At 51.0% G+C, this 21577-nt stretch overlaps 1 protein-coding gene across 1 annotated transcript in view; it reads right to left on the reverse strand.

The window, feature by feature from the left end:
• The window catches only part of LOC137413550 (uncharacterized), a 30648-nt gene extending 13090 nt beyond the window's left edge, over positions 1–17558 (reverse strand). The window contains exons 1-3 of the mRNA XM_078781857.1: positions 17515–17558; positions 16697–16778; positions 9713–10145 (exon numbers count right to left, since the gene is read on the reverse strand). Of these exons, the coding sequence (XP_078637983.1) occupies positions 9713–10145; positions 16697–16735 (472 nt within the window). The 5' untranslated portion in view covers positions 16736–16778; positions 17515–17558. The remainder of the gene's footprint in view (positions 1–9712; positions 10146–16696; positions 16779–17514) is intronic.
• Positions 17559–21577: the final 4019 nt, after the last annotated feature.

Here is a 21577-nt window from a genome sequence, read left to right on the forward strand (position 1 = left end):
TTTCGTGATATTTGTTATATGATATCACCTTCATCTATCAATATTGTTGAAATGAAAATGAAATAGCTGCATGTTGAAATATGTTGAAAAAGTCAAAACTTTACATGGGGTTTACTTACTTTTTCACGTGACTGTACATGCGCAGCCCCGTAACCTTCACCACACCCACACTTGCACCACCGTGGTACATTCCCAAAACACCTCACGGACCAGCGCACACAACTTACACACACCGGCCATCTCACGATCTCTTGCACACAATTTATTCAAACGATCCACTCCACCGTCAATTTCACTCCATGTCAGTTTACACACTACTTTACTATGAGCCATCCCGTGGAGGTCCGGCAGCTGAATTTGCCGTTCATGCCATTTGCACCATTTGTGCCACACACGCTGAGCCACACACCATTCCTTGGGAAATATTTTTTCAATCATCTACACACAGGTGTTTTGCCCGGCACAGACTGTTAACACAGTGACATGAAGTGCCTTGAAATGCGACCTCCCTTGGACCTGTACCGATTGCACACCTGTTCTTTTCAATCTACAGTGCACAGGACCAGAACATCCCAGCATTCAAAATATTTCCCACTCGGTAACCTCACCCCTCCACTCAGTCAAGCTAACGGTTACCCCCGTCTGAGTCGGTGCACGACCCGTACTCTCGCTCTTTCATGCACTCCACTCTGCACGCTTGTGGCACACACTCCACTGCACTCAGGCTTGGCACTCCAAGAAACCCCGGATTCTTTATTCCACCCAAGCTCGGCACACATCCTTTCACATCATGAATTTGCTGCAGCTCACACAGCCTCACCTCGTCATGGTCCACTTTGATCGCTCATATCCTCTCCACCTGCACCTGCCATGCGCTATCCCGATCTTTACACATTGTTTCTACATATTCCATGATCTCAACATTCTTTGTCCACTCACTGGTCTCTAATCATTCTTCTTTGCCTTTATCCATTTGATTTTTCTATCTTTATTATTTTCCACTTTACCCCTTTTAGTTCTTATTCCAAGATTACTTTGGTGTCTTCCATTCTTTTTCCTTTTCTGTTATTTTGTCTCTATCGTTCATCCCATTTCTTTTATCTTCTGTGTTCGGTCATCATGTCCCATTTTACATTCTTTCTTGCTTGCCCTTCTGAGCTGCCCTTAGATCTTGTATTTCTTCTGATTTGCTCGTACAGTTCTATTTGCACCTCCACAAGTCCCTTTTTCCTTGTTTAAGTCCATTTACCTATTCTTTTATTCCATTTGTCTCCTCCATCATTCTCGCCTCACCTGCCCCAAACTCGTTCCAGACACAATCTACATGTTTCCTCACCTCTCCCCACACAGCCTCAAGCGTTGCGGCTACCTCATTGGCGACAGCCTTCATATCAGCCTTTACCTCTGCCTGCATGTAATGCCTGAAGCCAGCCAGCCTGTCCCTCATCCATTTCCATCGTCATCTGTGCCACTAGTTGACGAATCAACAATGTCGAAGGCACGCGACTCCCCACCAGGAATAAGCACCTTGTCGAACCCGGACAATAACAGTTTACAAAATATTTATTAACAGTGTGTGCATGGAAGAAATAAGATTGGCGTGTAAGCGAGTAACACCACTGCAACGATACAGTAACATCAATCCCATCACAGCAATCCACAATTTCTTAAAAGCTATGGCCAGCAACAAGTTTATATACTGTTGCGGGACCGACGCCGGCCTTCTCCCCTTACCAAGGGGGGATTAATCCTCTTGTCTTTGACTGACCAGGCGCGACCCGAGGCCTATGACATCCTTTCCGTCAGCGCTAAATAGGGTTGTAGGACCGAATTCGCTATTACCTAAGTACTAGCGCTGCCCTGAAATGAGGAGTTAAGCCTCACCCGAACCACGTGTGTTGGTGGATGCGCAGAGCGGTAGCGTACACATGATCCGAGCCGTTTAGTTGATGGTGGAACCCGACTCTAGCAGTTCTTATTCGTACCATGCTTATTCAATGGCGAAATCACAAAGGCGATCGAATTGGAAAGGAAGAACAAGTTTATTTACACTATTCACAATGATGAAAGCAGAGACACAGGGCAGCTTATACAGTCTTACTTAATACCCAGGACAAACGGGCCCGTCTCACACATACACACTCACACGGGGATTGCAGATGAAAGTCAGGCTGATGGTCACCAGCGCGTCCAGGGATGACTGCCATGCAGCTCTCTCTCTGGTCCCCGGCACGTACCGCGAAGATGGATCCAGCAGCAGGCAGGAGCTCGTAACGTGCCGTTTGGGCGCAGAGGTTATTTACGGGGCGAACAGTAGGGGGGTGGCTCTGGCGCAGCTGTGGTGCAATTCACTGGCGGCTATTGCCGTGTTTACTCGCGTGGCTGGGTTATTCGCTATCGGCTGGTTTGGCTGTGGCCGCGTACGTAATAGGCGAATACCGTTCAAAGCCTCGAAGCGCTATTACATTGAAGTGCTCACAATGCACTCCCAACCAGCCCTCTTGCCAATGATCAAGTCCAATCAATCCTCTGCGGGTCTTTTCGACAATGAGTCCTCTCAATCAGTCCTCGCAATCCGCTCGCCCCCCTCAAGTCCTTGTAACGCGAGCCTTTTCCAACAAGTCCTTTCCCTCTGCAAGTCCTTCTGAGGGCTGTTCGCCTGGCCTTTTTAGCCCCGCCCAGTGAACCTTCCCGAACTCACCAGATCTCTCTAACCACGCCTTCTCATGCCATGCCGCCCAAGCCCTCGTTGGTTGGTAACTCCTACCGTCATTGCGTCTGTCGCTCCACCCTCAACTCCGCCCCGACCTTACGAGGCATACCTCATGTTAAGTCGACTAGGGAGCACCCTAATTCAATGTGGAACAGCCAAATGGGGCGCGGGATGGATTCCACCCATAGGGGTAGAATTGGAGGGTGGGCGCAAAATGAAAGGGATCTAATCTCATGTCTTTACACACGCAGATATTAATAGGGGAAATGGCCTATACTTACACATACTATGACATAACTAATACTACAAGGTGGCCTACGTGTTGCTCCTGGAACTAACTATGAGGGGCAAACCTTTAACATTTATTGAAGTAATATGTACAATCTCAAAACCACAGCAATACTTTTCCAGCGCACACCCAACCCCAAAGGAATTCTGAACAACAAGCTGAGCTTTGCCTTGATGAAGGAACAGCTCTTTCTCATGGGAAACTATTTCTGTCATATACACAACAGTGGACAGTCCAATATAAGATTCAGTCATACCTCTGCATCAAGGATCTTTGCCAAGTTAAGTTGCATGGAGAAAGAATGTTTGTCCAATATCGGCCAAGGGATCCAAGGGATATTTATCAAAACAGTTCCCCAAGCCAGAAGGCCAGCAGTTTTCTGAGCAACCGTCAAGAGCTTTCTCAGAAATAACACAGTGTTTGTTCACCATCGACCACTGCTGCCCCCCTCAGGATATTACTTGCCTGAAATCCCTGACAACAGCATCACCTGGTCGCTACCAGACTGCGTTGACAACGGCGACCCACTATTCCATGCCATTTGGGGCTGGTGGTGGGGAGGGGGTGGGGGGGTAAGGGGAGGGTTGAGTCCTCAATCGCTGTCGGCACCTCCACTGCTGCCCCTCCTGGTCCTTCTCCCACAATGTTACATTCATTTACAGCTTCCTGAGCCATTAGCTCCTCCACATCCTCGTCAAGTTAGCCCACCAGGACCTGATCACCTTGGCTTGACATAGCTGTATAATTATTTGAAGTACAATTTCACCCTGCACTCCTCACAATTTTTGGGGGGCTGCATATTCGATTCTCACTCCTGACGTCAAATGTTCCGGAAGCAGGGTTCTCGCTCTTTTACAAACATGTTTCCTTTTGGTGCCAAATGGTTTGGCGGTGCCAAATGGGGTACATACTCTCAATGCACATCCATATATATATTTATGACATATCGCCGGCTACAAAGAGTTTCAGGCTTCTCGAGGTGGGGCCTACGCAAAGGAAATTATAGATATTAGAAAGAAAGGAGGAGTATATTGACATTCCTCTTGAATCAAGGTAGCTTGAGATAGAGGGGAAAGCAGGATGCAGGTAAGCTGTTCCAGAGTAATGCATTGTGGGGAAAAATAAAAAGAATACCTTACAGTCTTACTCTTTGGAACAGATATGGTGTATGGATGGGAAGAAACTGCCAGATGTGTTGAGTGACTGAAAGTGCTCAGGTGGAACAACCTGATAGACCCTCAGAGCACATTCTGTGGAAATATCTACAGCAACAAAGCGGCAAATTGAGAGAGATTCCAGGGATGATGCCAACTCCTGTCCCACCAGAATGGCAGCACGCTGCTGGATTCTGTCAAGAAGAGAAAGGTGACAGGCCAGAGCACCAGCCCAAATCTGACAACGATACTCCATGACAGGACCTACAGTGGCCTTGTATAGATTGAGCATAGCAGCTTGAGAAAGGTATCGCCGAGCACGAAATAAGCTGCCAAGGTGCTGTGATGTGCTTTTAGCTCGACAGGAGATTACTTTTCCCAGCTGAGGTTTGAGCTGATATCCAATCCAAGCAGGCAGCTGACAGGGAGCTCCAGCAAGGGTGACAAATCCATAGACAGTCGGACAACAAAGTGATCTTGAACTAGAAACAGATAACAAGTGGGTCATTTTTGGTTGAGAGTAACAAGCCAGTCTTTTCCCCAGTTCCTCACACTCTCCAGGTCCTGATTGAGAGTGGTACTTGCATGGTCACGGGTATGGGTGACGAGGGGAGGTCTCGGGGGGAGGGTCACTGCATTGGGGCCCGAGCTTCTCCTGTAATTTTTTTTTAAACAGTACAGTGAAACAAAACCCCTCATCGGCTCATCCTCATTTCCTCATCGTTACGTTTAAACCCAGAAGCTAATTTTGCTTTTTCTTGCCAGAAAGAAAACATTTGCCGCTGTTAATGATACAGTTTCAAACTCTACAGAAAAAGGTTATTTACCAGAATGTGCATTACAAAGAAATGCGTTTGTATCCTCTTTGTCCAAAAATTATTAACCATCTTCTCACATTTTTTTTTTTGCCAATCTTAGGGAGAAAAAGTGTTCAATAGTCGAGGGTGCGAATTGATTCTATCGGTCCAAACGTCCTGCTATCTCCTATGTCTTCGATTAAACGGCAAAATAAAAGTGACCATTTGTTTTTTTTAAGTTTTTTGTTTTTCATTCAAGAAAGTTCCTCAAAGTTATCAAAGAGGGTAAAAAGGTGGGGTGGGGGCCCCGAGGTTATTTGCCTCAGGTACCGTGCTGGCTCTTGACGCCACTGGTCACGGGAAGGAGGAGACAAGGTTCCTGAGTAGGTAGTATATAGTGTTGAGCCATCTGCGTAAATGCTTAATTGAGAAGGAATACAATCAGGCAGCTCATTTACATATAACATAAACAATATTGGACCCAACACAGACAGACAGACCCCTGAGGACTCACAGTCGTATTATGGAAAGGGGATTACTGTCCCTCATGCACCACATATATTTGACAATTTGCAAGGAAGTCAGAGATTGTATCAAGCAATTTTCCAGAAATGCCAGATGATTTTAGCCTTTGAGATGTCGAGAGCAACAACCCTGGCTTCTCCACGATGATCCAAAGCCCCATTCACATGTTCAGTGATTAGAGTAGAACATCACCAGTAGACCTTGACTGTCTAAAGCCATATTGAACATCAGTTAGGAGGTTGTGGGTTTCCAGATGAGTCATAAGATGTTATATCAAGGATTCAAACATTTGCTGATAACAGGTAGAAGGCTAACAGGCCGACAGTTAGAAGGATCTGATTACTCACCGGAGCCTTTAAAGACAGGGACTACAGAAGCCTGCTTCCAGCTAAGTGGAAACATAGACTTTGACATGCACAAGCAATACAGTTTTGAGAGAACAGAAGACAGTTCAAATGAACACATCTTCAAAGCAATTGTCGAGATTCTGTCTGGTGCAGTAGATTTTCAAATGTCAGGCCTTTGAATAATCTTAGCAACTTTCCTAGGTGTGTTGATGATTGTGGAAAGCCTGGTGTCAAGACAGGAAGAACAAACAGGCAATGTTTGTCGGTGGTCTTCAAGTGTGGAGTTTGCAGCAAAATGCTCAGCAAAGAGGTTGACTTTATCAATAGGAGAAGTAAGCACTTCACTGCAATTGAAGAGGGCAGGAATTGATTATTGATTACGGTTGAAAACGCTATTAGCAATTCTCCAAAAATCTTGAGAACCGAGCTGTTTATTTGAGATATAATTACAAACATGCTGTATACTGTCGCTGAGCATTCTCCAATACTCGTGTACAGTTGTTTGTGTACATACTCGTGTACATTCTCCAATACCATGGCTGAGAGTGTTGCTTTACTTGGAAGGTCTGAGAAGAGACAAAGAGGTCCATACCAACACGGATCCACTCAGTAACTTCCTCAGCAGCTTCATGATGGGTTGTGACAAAGGATTGAGTTCCAGTGAACATCGGCAAGAAAAGAACGCAGGGCATCCCAGTCAGCCTTGCTATATTGAAAGACAGTCCAATGGACACGATGAACAACAGTTGATGGTGAAGAACAAGAAACCTGAACTTCGATGGCGACATGATCAGAATTTCCAAGAGGGTGGACAATATTTTATTTTATTGAATACAAAGTCGAGGCTTATGTAAAGGCGAACACATACGACACAAAAAACATATAATAAAGGGAGATGGGAGACAAGAGGGGGTGGGGAGGGAGAGGGAAGCACACAAGTAACAGAAGAGCAGGGATATTGGGAGATCTGTGGAAGGGAGAGGGGATGGTTGGGGGGGAGGGGAGGGGAGGTGGTGGGCCATTAAAGAAATGGACACCATTGGGACTTTCAGGAGAGAAGTCGGAATATGAAAAAGGTAGATCTGGGGTGAATTAACTGGGGTAGAAAAGATCAAGGTCTTGAATGGGTGAAGATCATAGATGGTGGTGAACAGCTTCGTGGGCAATTAGCTCCTCCATATCCTCCTCAAGTAGGCCCACCAGGTCCTGCTCACCGTGGTCCCGCTCACCTCGGCTTGACATAGCTGTGTAATTATCTTTCTTGGGAAAACCACATTTCCAAGCTGGCCTCCAAAGCCAGTCGCCAACTGGGCATCCTCCATCGTGCAAAGTCCTTCCTAGGCACACCTGAGCTCCTCACCACATACAAGGCTTTCATCCACAGCTCAATTGAATACTGTTCTCCCCTATGGGCTGGTGCTCCTGCCTCACACCTAGCTCGGCTTCATGCTGTTGAAACCAAAGCTTTCAGAATCATTGGAATCTCCCGTGATGAAGCTATCTCTGAGGGCCTTTCACTCACTCACCGCAGGCAGGTAGGTGGTCTTTCTGTCTTCTACCGACTCCTCTCCGGCCATGCTCACCCAGCTCTCTGTGCTCTGTCCCCCAAATATTCCTACAGGTCGCACAAGATCTGCCAGCAACCCTCTGATGGTTAAACTGCCGAAATCTTGGCTCTCTGCTCACCTTCACTCTTTCATTCCTCTTTTCTCCCGCCTCTGGAACAAACTCCCACACTTCCTTCAATCCCACTCCTCCCTCCAGGTCTTTAAAACAGCTGTTCGCCACCATCTCTTATCTTCCCCCTTCCAAAACCTTGATCTTTTCTACCCCCACTAATTCACCCCAGATCCACCTTGTTTGAAATTCCAACTTCTTTCCTGGAAGTCCTGGCAGTGTCCATATGTTTTATACCTCTCCCACCCCCCTTCCCATGTCTCCTTCCCCCAAGCCCTCTCCCTCCCACACATCTCCCGGTGTCCCTGCTCTCAAATGTTGTGTTTGTGTGCTTCCCCTTCTCTCCCAATCTTGTCTACCGCTCCCTCTTTTTATATATTTTGTTTGTCTGTTTGATTTGTTTGTGTGATAAATATTAGCTCTTTCACGACCCTCGATTCTGTATACAAAAAAAAAAATACAAAAGATCAGAGAATATAAGAGTTGTTGGACAAGAGAAGATAAGAGATGGTGGATAAGAGGAGATAAGAGATGGTGGATAAGAGACGATAACAGATGGTGGATAAGAGAAGATGACAGATGGTGGATAAGAAAAGATAACAGATGGTGGATAAGAGGAGATAAGAGATGGTGGATAAGAGAAGATAAGAGATGGTGGATAAGAGACGATAACAGATGGTGGATAAGAGAAGATAACAGATGGTGGATAAGAGAAGATGACAGATGGTGGATAAGAGAAGATCAGAGATGGCGGATAAGAGATGTTGGACAAGAGAAGGTAAGAGATTTTACTCAATACTGCACAAAGATGGTCGATGTCCAAACTGCAGTTGCTGAAATTTAGTTAATCACAACTCAAACCTTGATTTAGGTTTAAATAAACATTTCAGAATTAAATAATTCTTTTCTTTTGAAGAAAGACCAAATAGTTGTTGTGAAAAAACAACAAAAATGTAAACATTTTTTTGTTTTATCAACCAGTGGGTTGGAGTTTATTTTCAAATGAATTTTTTTTGTTTTTAACGTTCACATTGTTCAACCAAATATTTACAAGATATAAAGAATTATACGATGAATTTCATTGTTTAAACAAGGATAAGAGAAGGTGAGGGTACATCATATTAGATGTGGGGGATCCCTGGGTCACTCCTGGCAGATTGATTGGCTGTCTACTTGCAGTGCGCCTGTTCAAATGAACTATCCAGGGCGAAAACAACAACAATAATATTGTTAAGCCCATCCATGGTTAAGAGAGGTACTAAAACTACAAGAGCAAAACATGGCATGCCATCGCAAATCCCTATGCTTCACACCAAAAGCTAAATTGAAAGATGGCAACAGGCTCCACCACAAATGACCCAAAAACAAATTTAGGGTTTCCTTTCCATTTTGACCAGTGACGCTAAATCCTGGGGCATGAAGCAGAAGTCAATGAAAGAAAGAACCACCTTTAGAGGCCATTTTTCCCCGCAGAGCAGGGGTTGGCCTTTTTCGGGCACCGTGGTCCCCTTTTTGAAGCAATGTTTTATGGCCGGATGCCCTTCCTGCCGCCAACCCTATTAGTCGCCTCTTGCGAAACACAGGGAATTACAGTGAATTACCAGTGAACTGGTACTCAATTTGATGACCTCGGAAGGATGACAGGCTGAGTCAACCCCCCTTGCTTTAATTCAGCGATCGACTGGGATGCGAACCAAGGATCCTTGGATTCCAAGCCGGCACCCTAAACTCCAAGCCAACACCCGGCTGTAGAAGTCAACGAAAAAGGTTGCATATTTCATATGTCCCCCAATGCTGATTGCAGAAACAAGGCTACATGACAAAAATGTTTAAAATGTGCCTCAAATTACATTTTTTGCTGCCCCCTGAAACCACAATTATTTTTTTAATACAGTGAACAAATTTTAGTTCGAACACACAAAACATAATCTTAGCCAAGTTTGTTCACAATCCCATCAGCAGTTTCGGAGAGGAAATTGCAAGTGAAGAAGAAGAAGAAGTAGTTGACGACACACCATCCTATAAGCTCCCCGGAAATATGTTCAAGGTGAGCTCAAATTTACCTTGTACCCTCCATCAAAAATCCATTCATATTAGACAATACAAAGCTGCACCAAAAGAGATTATACAAGTTAAAAGAAAGAAAAAAAACAATGGTGGAACATCAAGATATTTGATGATATGCGATGTCATATTAAAAAGACACATACCAGACATGGGTCTTGATCCATCATCCTGAGAGCGTAAGCTGCTGACGTCACTGAACCCGATTCCAGAGAAACCAGAAACGTTGCCCCTGAGCACATTTTGGGATCCGAAAAACTTTTCACAGAAACTGGAAAGTTCCAGAATAACATTCTCAAAGTTGACGAAAATACTTCCCAATAGAGAAGAACCTGCAATCTGGACATCTTGTGGCTTTGAAAATGAATTCATGAATTTACAGAAGTCAGCATACATTGCAAATTGCAATTTCTCTTTGGCGAGAGAGAGGAGCTCGGTCCGCAATGCATCCGACTCAGTACAAGCTCGAATAACCTTCCGATTCTCAATTCCAAGCTTATCGATCACTGCTTGGGCTGTTTCTGTTCTCAAGCCTTGGGACTTGAGCCATTCCAAGAAGCTCTCCATTTCACCGATGACCTGCCAAGGACACAATGCTTATGTTAATCACAGAAAAGTTATACATGTTATTTTCTTTACTCAGTTTGGAATTTTTTGTGAGTCATCATCTTATCCAATTTGATCACTTATCAGGCTAAACGGTAAACATATCCAGCTTGATCACCACATTTAGACTGACAGTATATGTAAGAGCTGTGAAGCATGGTCACAAATAAATGATTTATCAGTACGTTATCCTGATGAGCCCATAATAAGGGCATAAGCTGCATTGGCCACTCAAATTCCATGTATTTGTGACCAAAAATCGGTCTTCAAAGACCTGAATAGCACTTGGATGCTATCCTAGTTTGAAGGTGATGTGTTGGCATAATTTACACATCCGACATCAGCATCATGTCGCATTCAGGGTCAGAGTTGATCCTTTTGTGTAATACACACAAACATATAAAACCTGTTTTTATTTTCCTCACTGCAATTGTCTCACACAACTGCACCAAGGAGTTTCCACTTTGCTGGAAGTTAAACTTTTCAGGTTCAACACGCATAATCCTGTCATCTCAGAACCTTAGTTATATGTAGCTGTCTGCAGCAATGGATTAAATAAAATATAATCTTACGATAATTCACCAAATGTCTGTCTGTCTGTTCGAAGGTACCGTAAAAACTGCTGAACCGATCGCAAAGATATTTTGTGTGGATAATCCTGGGATCCCCAGGAGTAAAATAGGCTATTGTGGCGGACACAAAAGCCCACTGGCGTGGTGACATCATTCCACGCACCAAGTGGGCGGTGGCCACGCCCGAGGGGTAGGCGTGGCCTCATGATATACACCGGGCGACCAGCCCGGAGCAATTCAGTGTTACAGTGTAGTCTTACAATAAAGACGTTTATATGTTACCGCTTGTCCGCTTCCTCCTTGCTCACAAGCAGCGCGCGTAACGCCGCGCTTTACTGGTGACCCTCGACGTTGGATTTGCCGTAGCGATCCTTCCGAACACGACGCCATGGCAATGGCGATTAAACTTCCCGAATTTTGGGAGGCCCAGGCCGAAGTCTGGTTCGTTCAAGCCGAAGCCCAGTTTCAGCTTCGGCGCCTCACCAACGACGACCTGCGCTACTGCCATGTCGTCGCCTCCCTCGGGCCCGGCATGGCCGCTCGAGTTGTGTCCGTCCTTCGCCACCCACCGGACGGCCACAAGTACGAGGCACTCAAACGGCTACTCCTAGCCACGTTCGGCCTCACGGACGACGCACGGGCCGATCGCCTCCTGGATCTCCCCGAGCTCGGTGAGACGCGCCCGTCGGTCCGAATGGACCAAATGCTGTCACTGTTGGGCGACGAAGCCCCCGGTTCGCTATTCCGGGTGCTTTTCCGGCGCCAACTTCCAGCGCAGGTTCGCCTCGCGTTGGCCGGGACCGAGCTAACGGAACCCCGAGCAATGGCAGCCGAGGCGGACAGGTACTTCGCCGCTTCGGACACGCGGGCGAGCGTTGGCGTGGCCGTCACGGCCCTCGACGCTGATGTTCAGCAGCATGTTCCACAGCATCAGCTTGCAACAGCATCAGCTCTGTCTGATGTTTGTGATGTTCAGCAGCATGCTGATACGCACCTCGTGAACGCCGCCACGCCCCGCCCACCGCCGCGGCGAAAACAGCCACCGCGGGGAAACCCACCAACTCCACCGGCCTGGCGGAGCCAGCCGCGCTCCTCCAGCTCCACCACCTGGTGCTGGTTCCACGCCAAGTTCGGCCACGAAGCTCGGCGGTGCCATCCGCCGTGCTCCTTCAACGGGTCGGGAAACGCCCGGGCCGGCGCTCAATAGTGGCGATGAGCGCCGGCCGTTCGAGCAGCCTGCTGTTCATAACGGACACCTTCTCCGGGCGCCGTTACCTGTGCGACACGGGAGCGCAGGTGAGTGTCATTCCCGCCGGCACGTCAGACAAGCACGCCGCGGGTGGGGGCCCCGCACTGCTTGCCGCGAACGGGACACCCATCCGTATGTACGGAAAACGCTGCCTCTCTCTGCGGTTTGGAGGGCAGGTTTTCCGATGGACGTTCGTCACCGCCGACGTGCCCATGGCACTGCTTGGCGCGGACTTCCTGTGCGCTAATGGGCTCCTGGTCGACGTCAAGCGCAGACGGCTGGTCCAGGCCGAGACGTTCAGCTCGCTCGCTTGTGCGTTGCCCAGCTCAACGAGCGGCTTGCCAAGCGGCTTGCCGAACGATTCGGTTCCGGCCACGTTGGGCTGTACGCTTCCGGCAGCGGACGCATTCACCCGCCTCCTCGCCGGCTTCCCGGCCCTCACGCGGCCCACCTTCTCGGCGGGGGCCGTCAAGCACGGGGTGGCCCATCACATCCCCACCGTCGGGCCACCGGTCTACGCCCGGGCACGCCGCCTCGAGCCGACGAAGCTGGCGGTGGCAAAAGCGGAGTTCGCTACCCTGGAGCGACTCGGCATCGTTCGGCGCTCAGAGAGCGCTTGGGCGTCGCCGCTGCACATCGTGCCGAAGCCCGGCGGGGGATGGCGACCGTGCGGGGACTATCGCCGTCTCAATGACGCCACGACTCCCGACCGCTACCCCGTCCCCCACATTCAGGACTTTTCCGCCCGTTTGGCGGGCAGGTCCTTCTTCTCGAAGGTGGACCTCATACGCGGTTACCATCAGGTCCCCGTCAGGCCGGAGGACGTCCCGAAGACGGCGGTCATCACGCCATTCGGACTCTTCGAGTTCCTGCGCATGCCCTTCGGTCTGAAGAATGCGGCTCAGGCGTTCCAGCGACTGATGGACAGCGTCCTGCGCGACTTGGATTTTGTCTACATCTACCTGGACGATATCTTCGTCGCCAGCGCGTCCCGCGAAGAGCACCTACGCCACCTCCGCACGCTCTTCGAACGCCTGGGCCAGCATGGCCTGATTGTGAACCCCGCAAAGTGCCGGTTCGGCGCCGCCACAATCGATTTTCTGGGGCACCGTGTCACCAGGCACGGAGCCGTCCCCCTGCCGGCCAAGGTGGAGGCGGTGAAGGGGTTTCCGCGCCCCCGCACGATCAGAGGGCTGCAGGAGTTCCTGGGCATGGTGAACTTTTACCATCGGTTCCTGCCCCGTATCGCCCAGCTCCTGCGCCCCCTGCACGAAGCTCTCCGAGGTAAGCCGGGCAAAGGCGACGTTACCTGGACCGAGCAGATGGACACGGCGTTCACGGGCGCGAAGCTCGCCTTGGCTAACGCCACCATGCTCGCGCACCCGGCGCCCGATGCACCGATCGCCCTCACCACCGATGCCTCGGACTACGCGGTGGGCGCGGTGCACGAGCAATGGGTGCGTGGAGCTTGGCAACCGCTGGCGTTCTTTAGCCGGCAGCTTCGCCCGCCCGAACGCCGTTACAGTACCTTCGACCGCGAGTTGCTCGGACTTCACTTGGCGGTCAGGCACTTCCGCCATCTGCTCGAGGGCCGGGCATTCACTGCCTTCATCGACCACAAGCCACTGATCTTCGCGATGGGCAAGGTCACCGAGCCGTGGTCGGCCCGGCAGCAGCGTCACCTCTCGGCCGTGTCCGAGTACACGACGGACATCCAGCACGTCGCGGGGAAGGACAACCCGGTGGCAGATTGCCATTCCCGGGCCGTCGCCAACGCCGTCCACCTCGGCATCGAGTATGCCCGGATGGCAGCGGACCAGGCCGCTGACCCCGATGTCCAGGCCTTGCGGACCGCCATCACGGGCCTCCGCGTCACCGAGGTGCCGTTCGACGGTGCGGGCGCGGCCCTCTTGTGCGACGTCTCCCTCGGGCGTCCTCGCTCCATCGTGCCTGCGGGCTGGCAGCGCCAGGTATTTGACGCCATTCACGGCCTGTCCCACCCGGGCGCGAGGGCCTCCCAAAGGCTGATCGCCGACAAGTTCGTCTGGCATGGCCTCCGGAAGGCCGTCCGCGGCTGGGCCAGGACGTGCCTCGCGTGCCAGCGCGCCAAGGTGCACCGGCACACCCAGGCCTCGTTGGCCCCGTTCACGGTGCCGGAACGCCGGTTTGACCACGTCCACGTGGACCTGGTGGGACCTCTGCCCCCCTCGCGGGGTTTCACCTACGTCCTCACCATGGTGGACCGCACCACCCGGTGGCCGGAGGCCGTGCCCTTGGCGTCGACAACGGCGGCCGATGTCGCGCAGGCTTTCATCGCCACCTGGGTCGCCCGGTTCGGCGCCCCCTCAGACATCTCATCCGACCGCGGCCCCCAGTTCACCTCGGAGCTCTGGGGGGCGGTTGCGCAGGGGCTCGGGGTCCGGCTGCACCGAACCACGGCCTACCACCCCCAGGCTAACGGCCTGTGTGAGCGATTTCACCGCTCATTGAAGGCCGCGCTCCGGGCCACCCTCCGCGACGGCGGCTGGGTCGACAGGCTCCCCTGGGTCCTGCTGGGCCTCCGGACGGCGCCCAAGGAGGACCTGCGCGCATCCGCGGCGGAGTTGGTCTTCGGGCAACCGCTGCGGGTGCCGGGCGAGTTCCTCCCCGACTCCACAGCACCATGGTCCGCGGCACAGCAGCGCTCCGCTCTGCAAGAGACCGCCCAGAGGTTCGCCCCGGTGCCAACGGCATGCCATGGGCACCCACCGACGCACGTCGCCCCGGAGCTTCGCACGGCGGAGTACGTCTTCGTCCGCCACGATGCCCATCGGACACCACTGCGGCCCCCGTATGACGGCCCTTTCCGCGTGCTGGAGACCGGGGCGAAGCACTTCACCCTGGACATCGGCGGTACTCCTGACCGCGTTTCGGTAGACTGCCTCAAGCCGGCCCACCTCGATGTGGACCATCCACCGCCAGTGGCCCGACCCCCACGTCGGGGCCGCCCTCCTGCGGGCGGACCCCCGGCACCGCCCAGCCCCGCCGCCACGCCGCCCCCCGGTCCTGCACCCATCCCAGGGGCAGCCAGGGGCATCCCACCTGGCATCCCTGCACCCCGGACGCCGCCGATCGCCAGGGGGCGCTTCGGCCGGGTCATTCGTCTGCCCCGCAAACTGGCCCTCCAGGTGCGCGGGAATTCTGGGGGGGCACGTGTGGCGGACACAAAAGCCCACTGGCGTGGTGACATCATTCCATGCACCAAGTGGGCGGTGGCCACGCCCGAGGGGTAGGCGTGGCCTCATGATATACACCGGGCGACCAGCCCGGAGCAATTCAGTGTTACAGTGTAGTCTTACAATAAAGACGTTTATATGTTACCGCTTGTCCGCTTCCTCCTTGCTCACAAGCAGCGCGCGTAACGCCGCACTTTACTATTTAGTTTTCCCAATTTCAGCTTTAGTCTCCAGCATTCTCAGGTTTGGACTCCTGCATGACATTCACGTTTGCATGACGTTCATTGTGACGTCTTCTTACGTCGAGCAACGGTACCCGCCCTACGGGCGGGGCTTCAATTGGGAGGCCCAAATGAAAAGGCTAAATATCGCAAATTGAAGGCTTTTTTTCTTTTAAACGATTTATATAAACATCCGTTAAATCTCGATCTCAATCGCTGTCTCCATCGATCTTGCCAAGGCCGTAACCCCTATCGGCTCAAAATCCTTTTAACTGTTGATTTGGTACAGTTACACGTATCGGTAATTTGGTACACGTATTGGGAGTACATACGACATAGCGATTGTTAACATGATTATCGATCACGAATCACGATCACGATCATCACGATCATAGTGTATCAATCACGATTTGAAACACGATGGAATAATATTTACCGATATGAACAGTGATGTGGCTTTTATTGAAATTCTAAAGATACTGTTTAGATTTTGATGATTTGGGTGTGATATGATTCAACGGATGTTTATATGAATTGTTTAAAATTTAAAAAAAGCCTTCAATTTCTGATATTTTGCCATCGCCATATGCAGATTCGCCACGGACCCACGATCGATGTTTCTCTACGTGAATGTACCCATTTGTTTGCGAACAGGTACGTTTTTCATGGAAGTCCTTCACGAACTTGGCTGTCCATGTCTGACTTGCGACTGAAAGTGCTACAGGAATGTGGAATTTATTGGTTTCATGCTTTAGCATTCACCGTATCTGCGTTGCCTGTTTGCTTCTGGCCTCCCACCCGTGCGTAGCACAGGTATTTCTCTAGTAATAATAATAATAACTGTATTTGGTTCTTTATTTAAGACATTTAACCCTTAAATACAGAGTGCTGCTTACGTCAATGGAATACTTGGGTTTGTTTCTGAGAACCAATCAGATCAATTCTGGGGGGGATGGGCAAGAGGCAGACTCGCAGAGTACCATTCAAAGTTGCTTTCAGTTTATTCTTGGTCTTTGATTTTGTGCCAGTCACAAGTGAAAACCCTGACTCACACAGGTATGTGGTAGTGAAAGGCAACAGAAACTTGATTGCCCACTCTGACTGAATCCCCTGCCACTGTAAATCCAAACTTAATATATTCGGGGTCGTATTTTCTGACCCTGCGTTTCACCTCCTTTTAGCAACTCCTGAGGTATCATCACCGTTTTTCTTAACGGTCCATGTTTGTCAAAATAAAATACAGCAATAGTAAAATACACCAGCTTGCCTTTTCGTGTGAACACGAGATGCCCGAGACGTTCTCCATGCCAGAAACACCTTCGATCAACCAAATACGGTCAATGGCGAAACTGCAAATACCGAATCCGTGAATGTTATGGATGGAAACCCTCACGTCATTTCCCAATTCACCTTTCAACTCAATCTCACTTTCTTTTCATTTTAAACAGCATCATTCCAATCACAAATTAATACAATAGCATTAATATAACTTTTTTTCGTGAGGTAAATTTAACGAACACTCGTGAGGTAAACTAATCACCTGTCTTCTCAGGTGGGTATGATGTCCACGGACCACGTGGTTGCACCTTCCGACCCACTGGTGGTCGCGACCCACCGGTTCAGAATCTCTGGTCTAAACGACTTTTTAGAGAAGATTCTCCAACTTTAGTTTTGGACGTAGCAGATGGGACCGACATTTTTTTCCATACCAACGCTATATAGATCGCTCATCCATCCATAATCTACAAACTCTATAACACCTCCTCATTTAGAGGTGACATTGGTTTTACAAGTTAATTATAAAAACTTTCTGCCTGGTTTGTAGTTAAAAGTAATAATGAGGTTTAACCAACGTTGTATGAAGTTTAGTTATGACGTGATATAAAACAATGCAGTGAATAAAACAAAACGAGTGAAAACACCTCATTGAATGAACAATCAAATACCTCAACACACATTGAATACAAACTCGTTTAACTTATCTTCATTCCCGTCGTCAACGAACAGAGAATTGTTTCATCTTTAAATAAACGTTTTACAGATCTTTCTCAGGATTAAAAATAAAATGAGAATCTCTGAACAAACCTCTTCTGCAGATGAGATGAGATGAAGATGAGATGAGATGAGATTCGATCCGATCACGTGAACCTTCGTCACAGTTACAACACGAGGTTTACAAGTAGATCACCCGGAAGTTCTTCATCGTTATGAAATACTTCCTGTTTATGCACATCGTTCTTTTTCCTCTTTGTAAGAAGATTGTTTTTGACGTCAGCAATTGACGTCAGCCGCCGCCAAATTTCAGTTCAAAACTAAAGGGCAGATAAAGCAGAAGCAGGAACGGCTTCCGGGTTAGGAGTGAACCACGTGTGAGTGAGCGCTGCTCTGTCCGTAATGGCGGATTAACGCACGTCAATAATGGTCACGTGCCCAGGGCCCCCAAATTCAATGACGTCATGCAATCAAAGCAACCCGAGATTACGAGAGATGAGAAATAACGCGAGAACGATCGTGGTCAAAAATGTTTCGAGATGAGACCGAGGGTGGGTCTCACTTTAGCCACAAAACACATCACCTTGTGAGTGGTGATAAACACAGTGTAAATGGAATGACCCATCTCGAGGAAAGAAAGCATTATCACGTGATTCATAGATAAAAATATATTTTTTTTATTTTTATTTTTTTGGGATACAACATCGAGGCTCATGAAAATGCTAACATTAATCACACAAAAAATCAAACTGATACAGAAAACATAAAATAAGGGGAACGGTTGACAAGATGGGGAGAGAGGAGGAAATACACAAAAACAACATATGAGAGCACAGACATCGATAGATCTGTGGGAGGGAGAGGGCTTGGGGGGAGGTGGGAGAGGTATAAAACATATGGACACTGCAATGACTTCCAGGAAAGAAGTTGGAATTTTTAAAAAAGGGTATCTGGGGTGAATTAGCGGGGGTAGAATATATCAAGGTTTTGGGTGGGGGAAGATGAGAGATGGTGGTGAACAGCTGTTTTAATGACCTGGAGGGAGGAGTGGGATTGAAGGGAGTGGGGGAGTTTGTTCCAGAGGCGGGAAAAAGGGGGAATGAAAGAGTGAAGTTGAGCAGAGAGTCTTGATTTTGGCAGTTTAACCAGAAGAGGGTTGCTGGCAGATCTTGTGCGACCTGCAGGAATATTTGGGGGACAGAGCACAGAGAGACCTGGGGGAGCAAGGCCGGAGAGGAGTCGGTCGAAGACAGAAAGACCACCAACCTGCCTGCGGAGAGTAATTGAAAGGCCCTCGGAGTTCGCTTCATCGCGGGAGATTCCAATGATTTTGAAAGCTGTTTTTTCAACAGCGTGAAGTCGAGCTAGGTGTAAGGCAGGAGCGCCGGCCCAGAGGGTGTGCCAAGGAAGGACTTCGCATGACGGAGGATGCGCAGTGAGCGACTGGGTTTGGAGGCCAGCGTTTTTCCCTGATGTTTAACTAGACGAGACTATTATAAAATTATGGTGTGAAGTATTGGGAAAAAAGCAGGTAGAGTGGAATAATGAATAACTTGTAGCGGCTACCGCTGGGTTTACACAATCGCCTTGCACCTACCAAGGACGCGGAGCGATCACCATGCCGGGCTCGTCCAGGACGCCCGGCCATGCCCGCTCTCGACTTGCCAGGCCGCGTCCGGGACGCCCGGCCACGCCCCCTCTCGCCTTTCCCAGGCAAACGCTCCGGGATAATGTGTGTATATATATTCCTGCCCGATAAACGGGCTTTTCAGAGTACCCGAGTTGTTTTGTGACAATAAAGAAACTCGGACGAATTCCAGCTTTTTGTCGCGTCCATTCTTCCGATTGACGTGGGAGCACGGCTCCTACATTGGTGACCTACCGACATGGACATGGCAGTTGCCCTCAAACTGCCTACCTTCTGGGAGGCTCACGCAGCGGTTTGGTTCGCCCAGGCAGACTCCCTGTTCACCCTGCGAGGCATCACGGCCGACGACACCCGCTTCCACCATGTGGTAGCAGCGCTCGGTTCAGCCACCGCAGCCCGCGCCCTGAGCCTCCTCGAGAGCCCGCCAGTCGTTGACAAATATGGTGCGATTAAAAAGCTCCTCCTCGACGCTTTCGCCCTCTCATCGGCGGAACGCGCACGGCGCCTGCTCGACCTGCCCGAGCTCGGCGACATGCGCCCGTCCGAGCGAATGGACTACATGCTTTCGCTGCTCAGCGAGCACTCTCCGGCATTCCTGTTCCGGGAGCTGTTCCTCTGTCAGCTGCCTAGCCCGGTACGCCTCGCCCTGGCGAGCACGACGATCACGGATCCCCGTTCCCTCGCCAGGGAAGCCGACAAGATCTCCGCGGCAGGCCAACGCATTGCAGCAGCGACCTGGGGCCCACCGCCATTCGACGCAATGCCCATGGTGCCCGAGCACCCGGCACGGTCGACGACCGAACTGCCGACGCAATTGGCAGCCGCTACGCCGAGCCGACCACCTCCAGCACGACGACCGGGGCCTCCACCTGACCAAGCATGGTGTTACTATCATGCCAGGTTCGGACAGAAGGCCCGGATATGCCGAACCCCGTGCACCTTCGGCAGGCTGGGAAACGGCTGGGCCGGCGTTCATTACCAGCCATGAGCGCCGGCCACACGGGCAACTTACTTTTCATCACGGACAAAGCGTCCGGACGGCGCTTCCTGTGCGACACCGGCACCCAACTGAGCGTCATACCCGCCTCTGATCAGGACAGGCAGTCCGCGGTTTGCGGCCCCTCCTTGGTTGCGGCCAACGGATCGGCCATCCGCACCTTCGGCCCACGCAACGTCACCCTCTGCTTTGGCAGCCAACGCTTTACCTGGACGTTTGTAACCGCAAGCGTGCCCATGGCTCTGCTAGGCGCCAACTTCCTCTGCGCACACGGACTGCTGGTGGACGTCCAACGGCATCGCCTAATCAATGCCGAGACCTTCAGCTCCCTGGTATGCACATTGAGCAGTTCCGCTCCGACCGAGCTGGCATGCGCCCTCCCGGCGGCGAACGAGTTTGCTCGCCTGCTCACAGAGTTCCCAGCCCTCACGCGGCCGACGTTTTCGGCCGTCGCGGTACGACATGGGATCGAGCACCACATACCAACCACGGGCCCGCCGGTCTACGCCAGAGCCCGCCGCCTCGACCCAGCCAAGCTCGCCGTGGCCAAAGCCGAGTTCGATGCTTTGGAACACCTCGGCATCATGCGGCGCTCCGATAGCGCGTAGGCTTCGCCACTACACATCGTCCCAAAACCAGGGGGCGGCTGGCGCCAATGTGGCGACTACCGCTGCCTTAATGACGCTACCACCCCCGACAAGTATCCGATCCCGCACATCCAAGACTTCTCTGCCCGTCTGGCAGGACAGGTCATTTTTTCAAAAATCGATCTAATACGGGGATATCACCAGGTACCTGTCAGGGCGGCCGACGTCCCTAAAACGGCCATCATTACGCCGTTTGACTTGTTCGAATTCCTGCGGATGCCGTTTGGCCTCAAGAACGCGGCTCAGGCATTCCAGCGCTTGATGGACGGCGTGCTGCGTGACCTGCCGTTCCTCTTTGTTTACCTGGACGACATCCTCGTCGCCAGCACGTCCCGGGCCGAGCACCTCCTCCACCTCCGAACACTGTTCGGGCGCCTCAGCGAGCATGGCCTCATCGTCAATCCGGCCAAATGCCACTTCGTCACGATGGCCGTTGATTTTTTGGGCCACCACATCACCAAGAACGGGGCCGTGCCACTGCCAACCAAGGTCGAGGCCATCACCACGTTTCCGCGTCCCCGCTCCATAAAGGCCCTGCAGGAATTCCTGGGAATGGTGAATTTCTATCACCGCTTCGTGCCCCGCGCCGCTCAACTCATGCGGCCCCTCTACGAAGCCATCCGGGGCAAGCCGGCCAAGCACGATGTCGTCTGGTCCGCAGCAATGGACGCGGCCTTCAACAGCTCAAAGCGGGCCCTCGCTGACGCAACACTGCTCGCTCACCCGGTGCTCAACGCTCCCATCGCCCTCACCACGGATGCCTCCGACTACGTGGTGGGCGCCGTACATGAGCAATGGGTGAACGGGGTTTGGCAGCCACTCGCTTTTTTCAGCCGGCAGTTCCGGCCGAACGAGCTCAAATAT

Source organism: Myxine glutinosa, chromosome 1 (assembly GCF_964187855.1).
Source record: "Myxine glutinosa chromosome 1, kmMyxGlut1.1, whole genome shotgun sequence".
NCBI classification, from domain to species: domain Eukaryota; kingdom Metazoa; phylum Chordata; class Myxini; order Myxiniformes; family Myxinidae; genus Myxine; species Myxine glutinosa.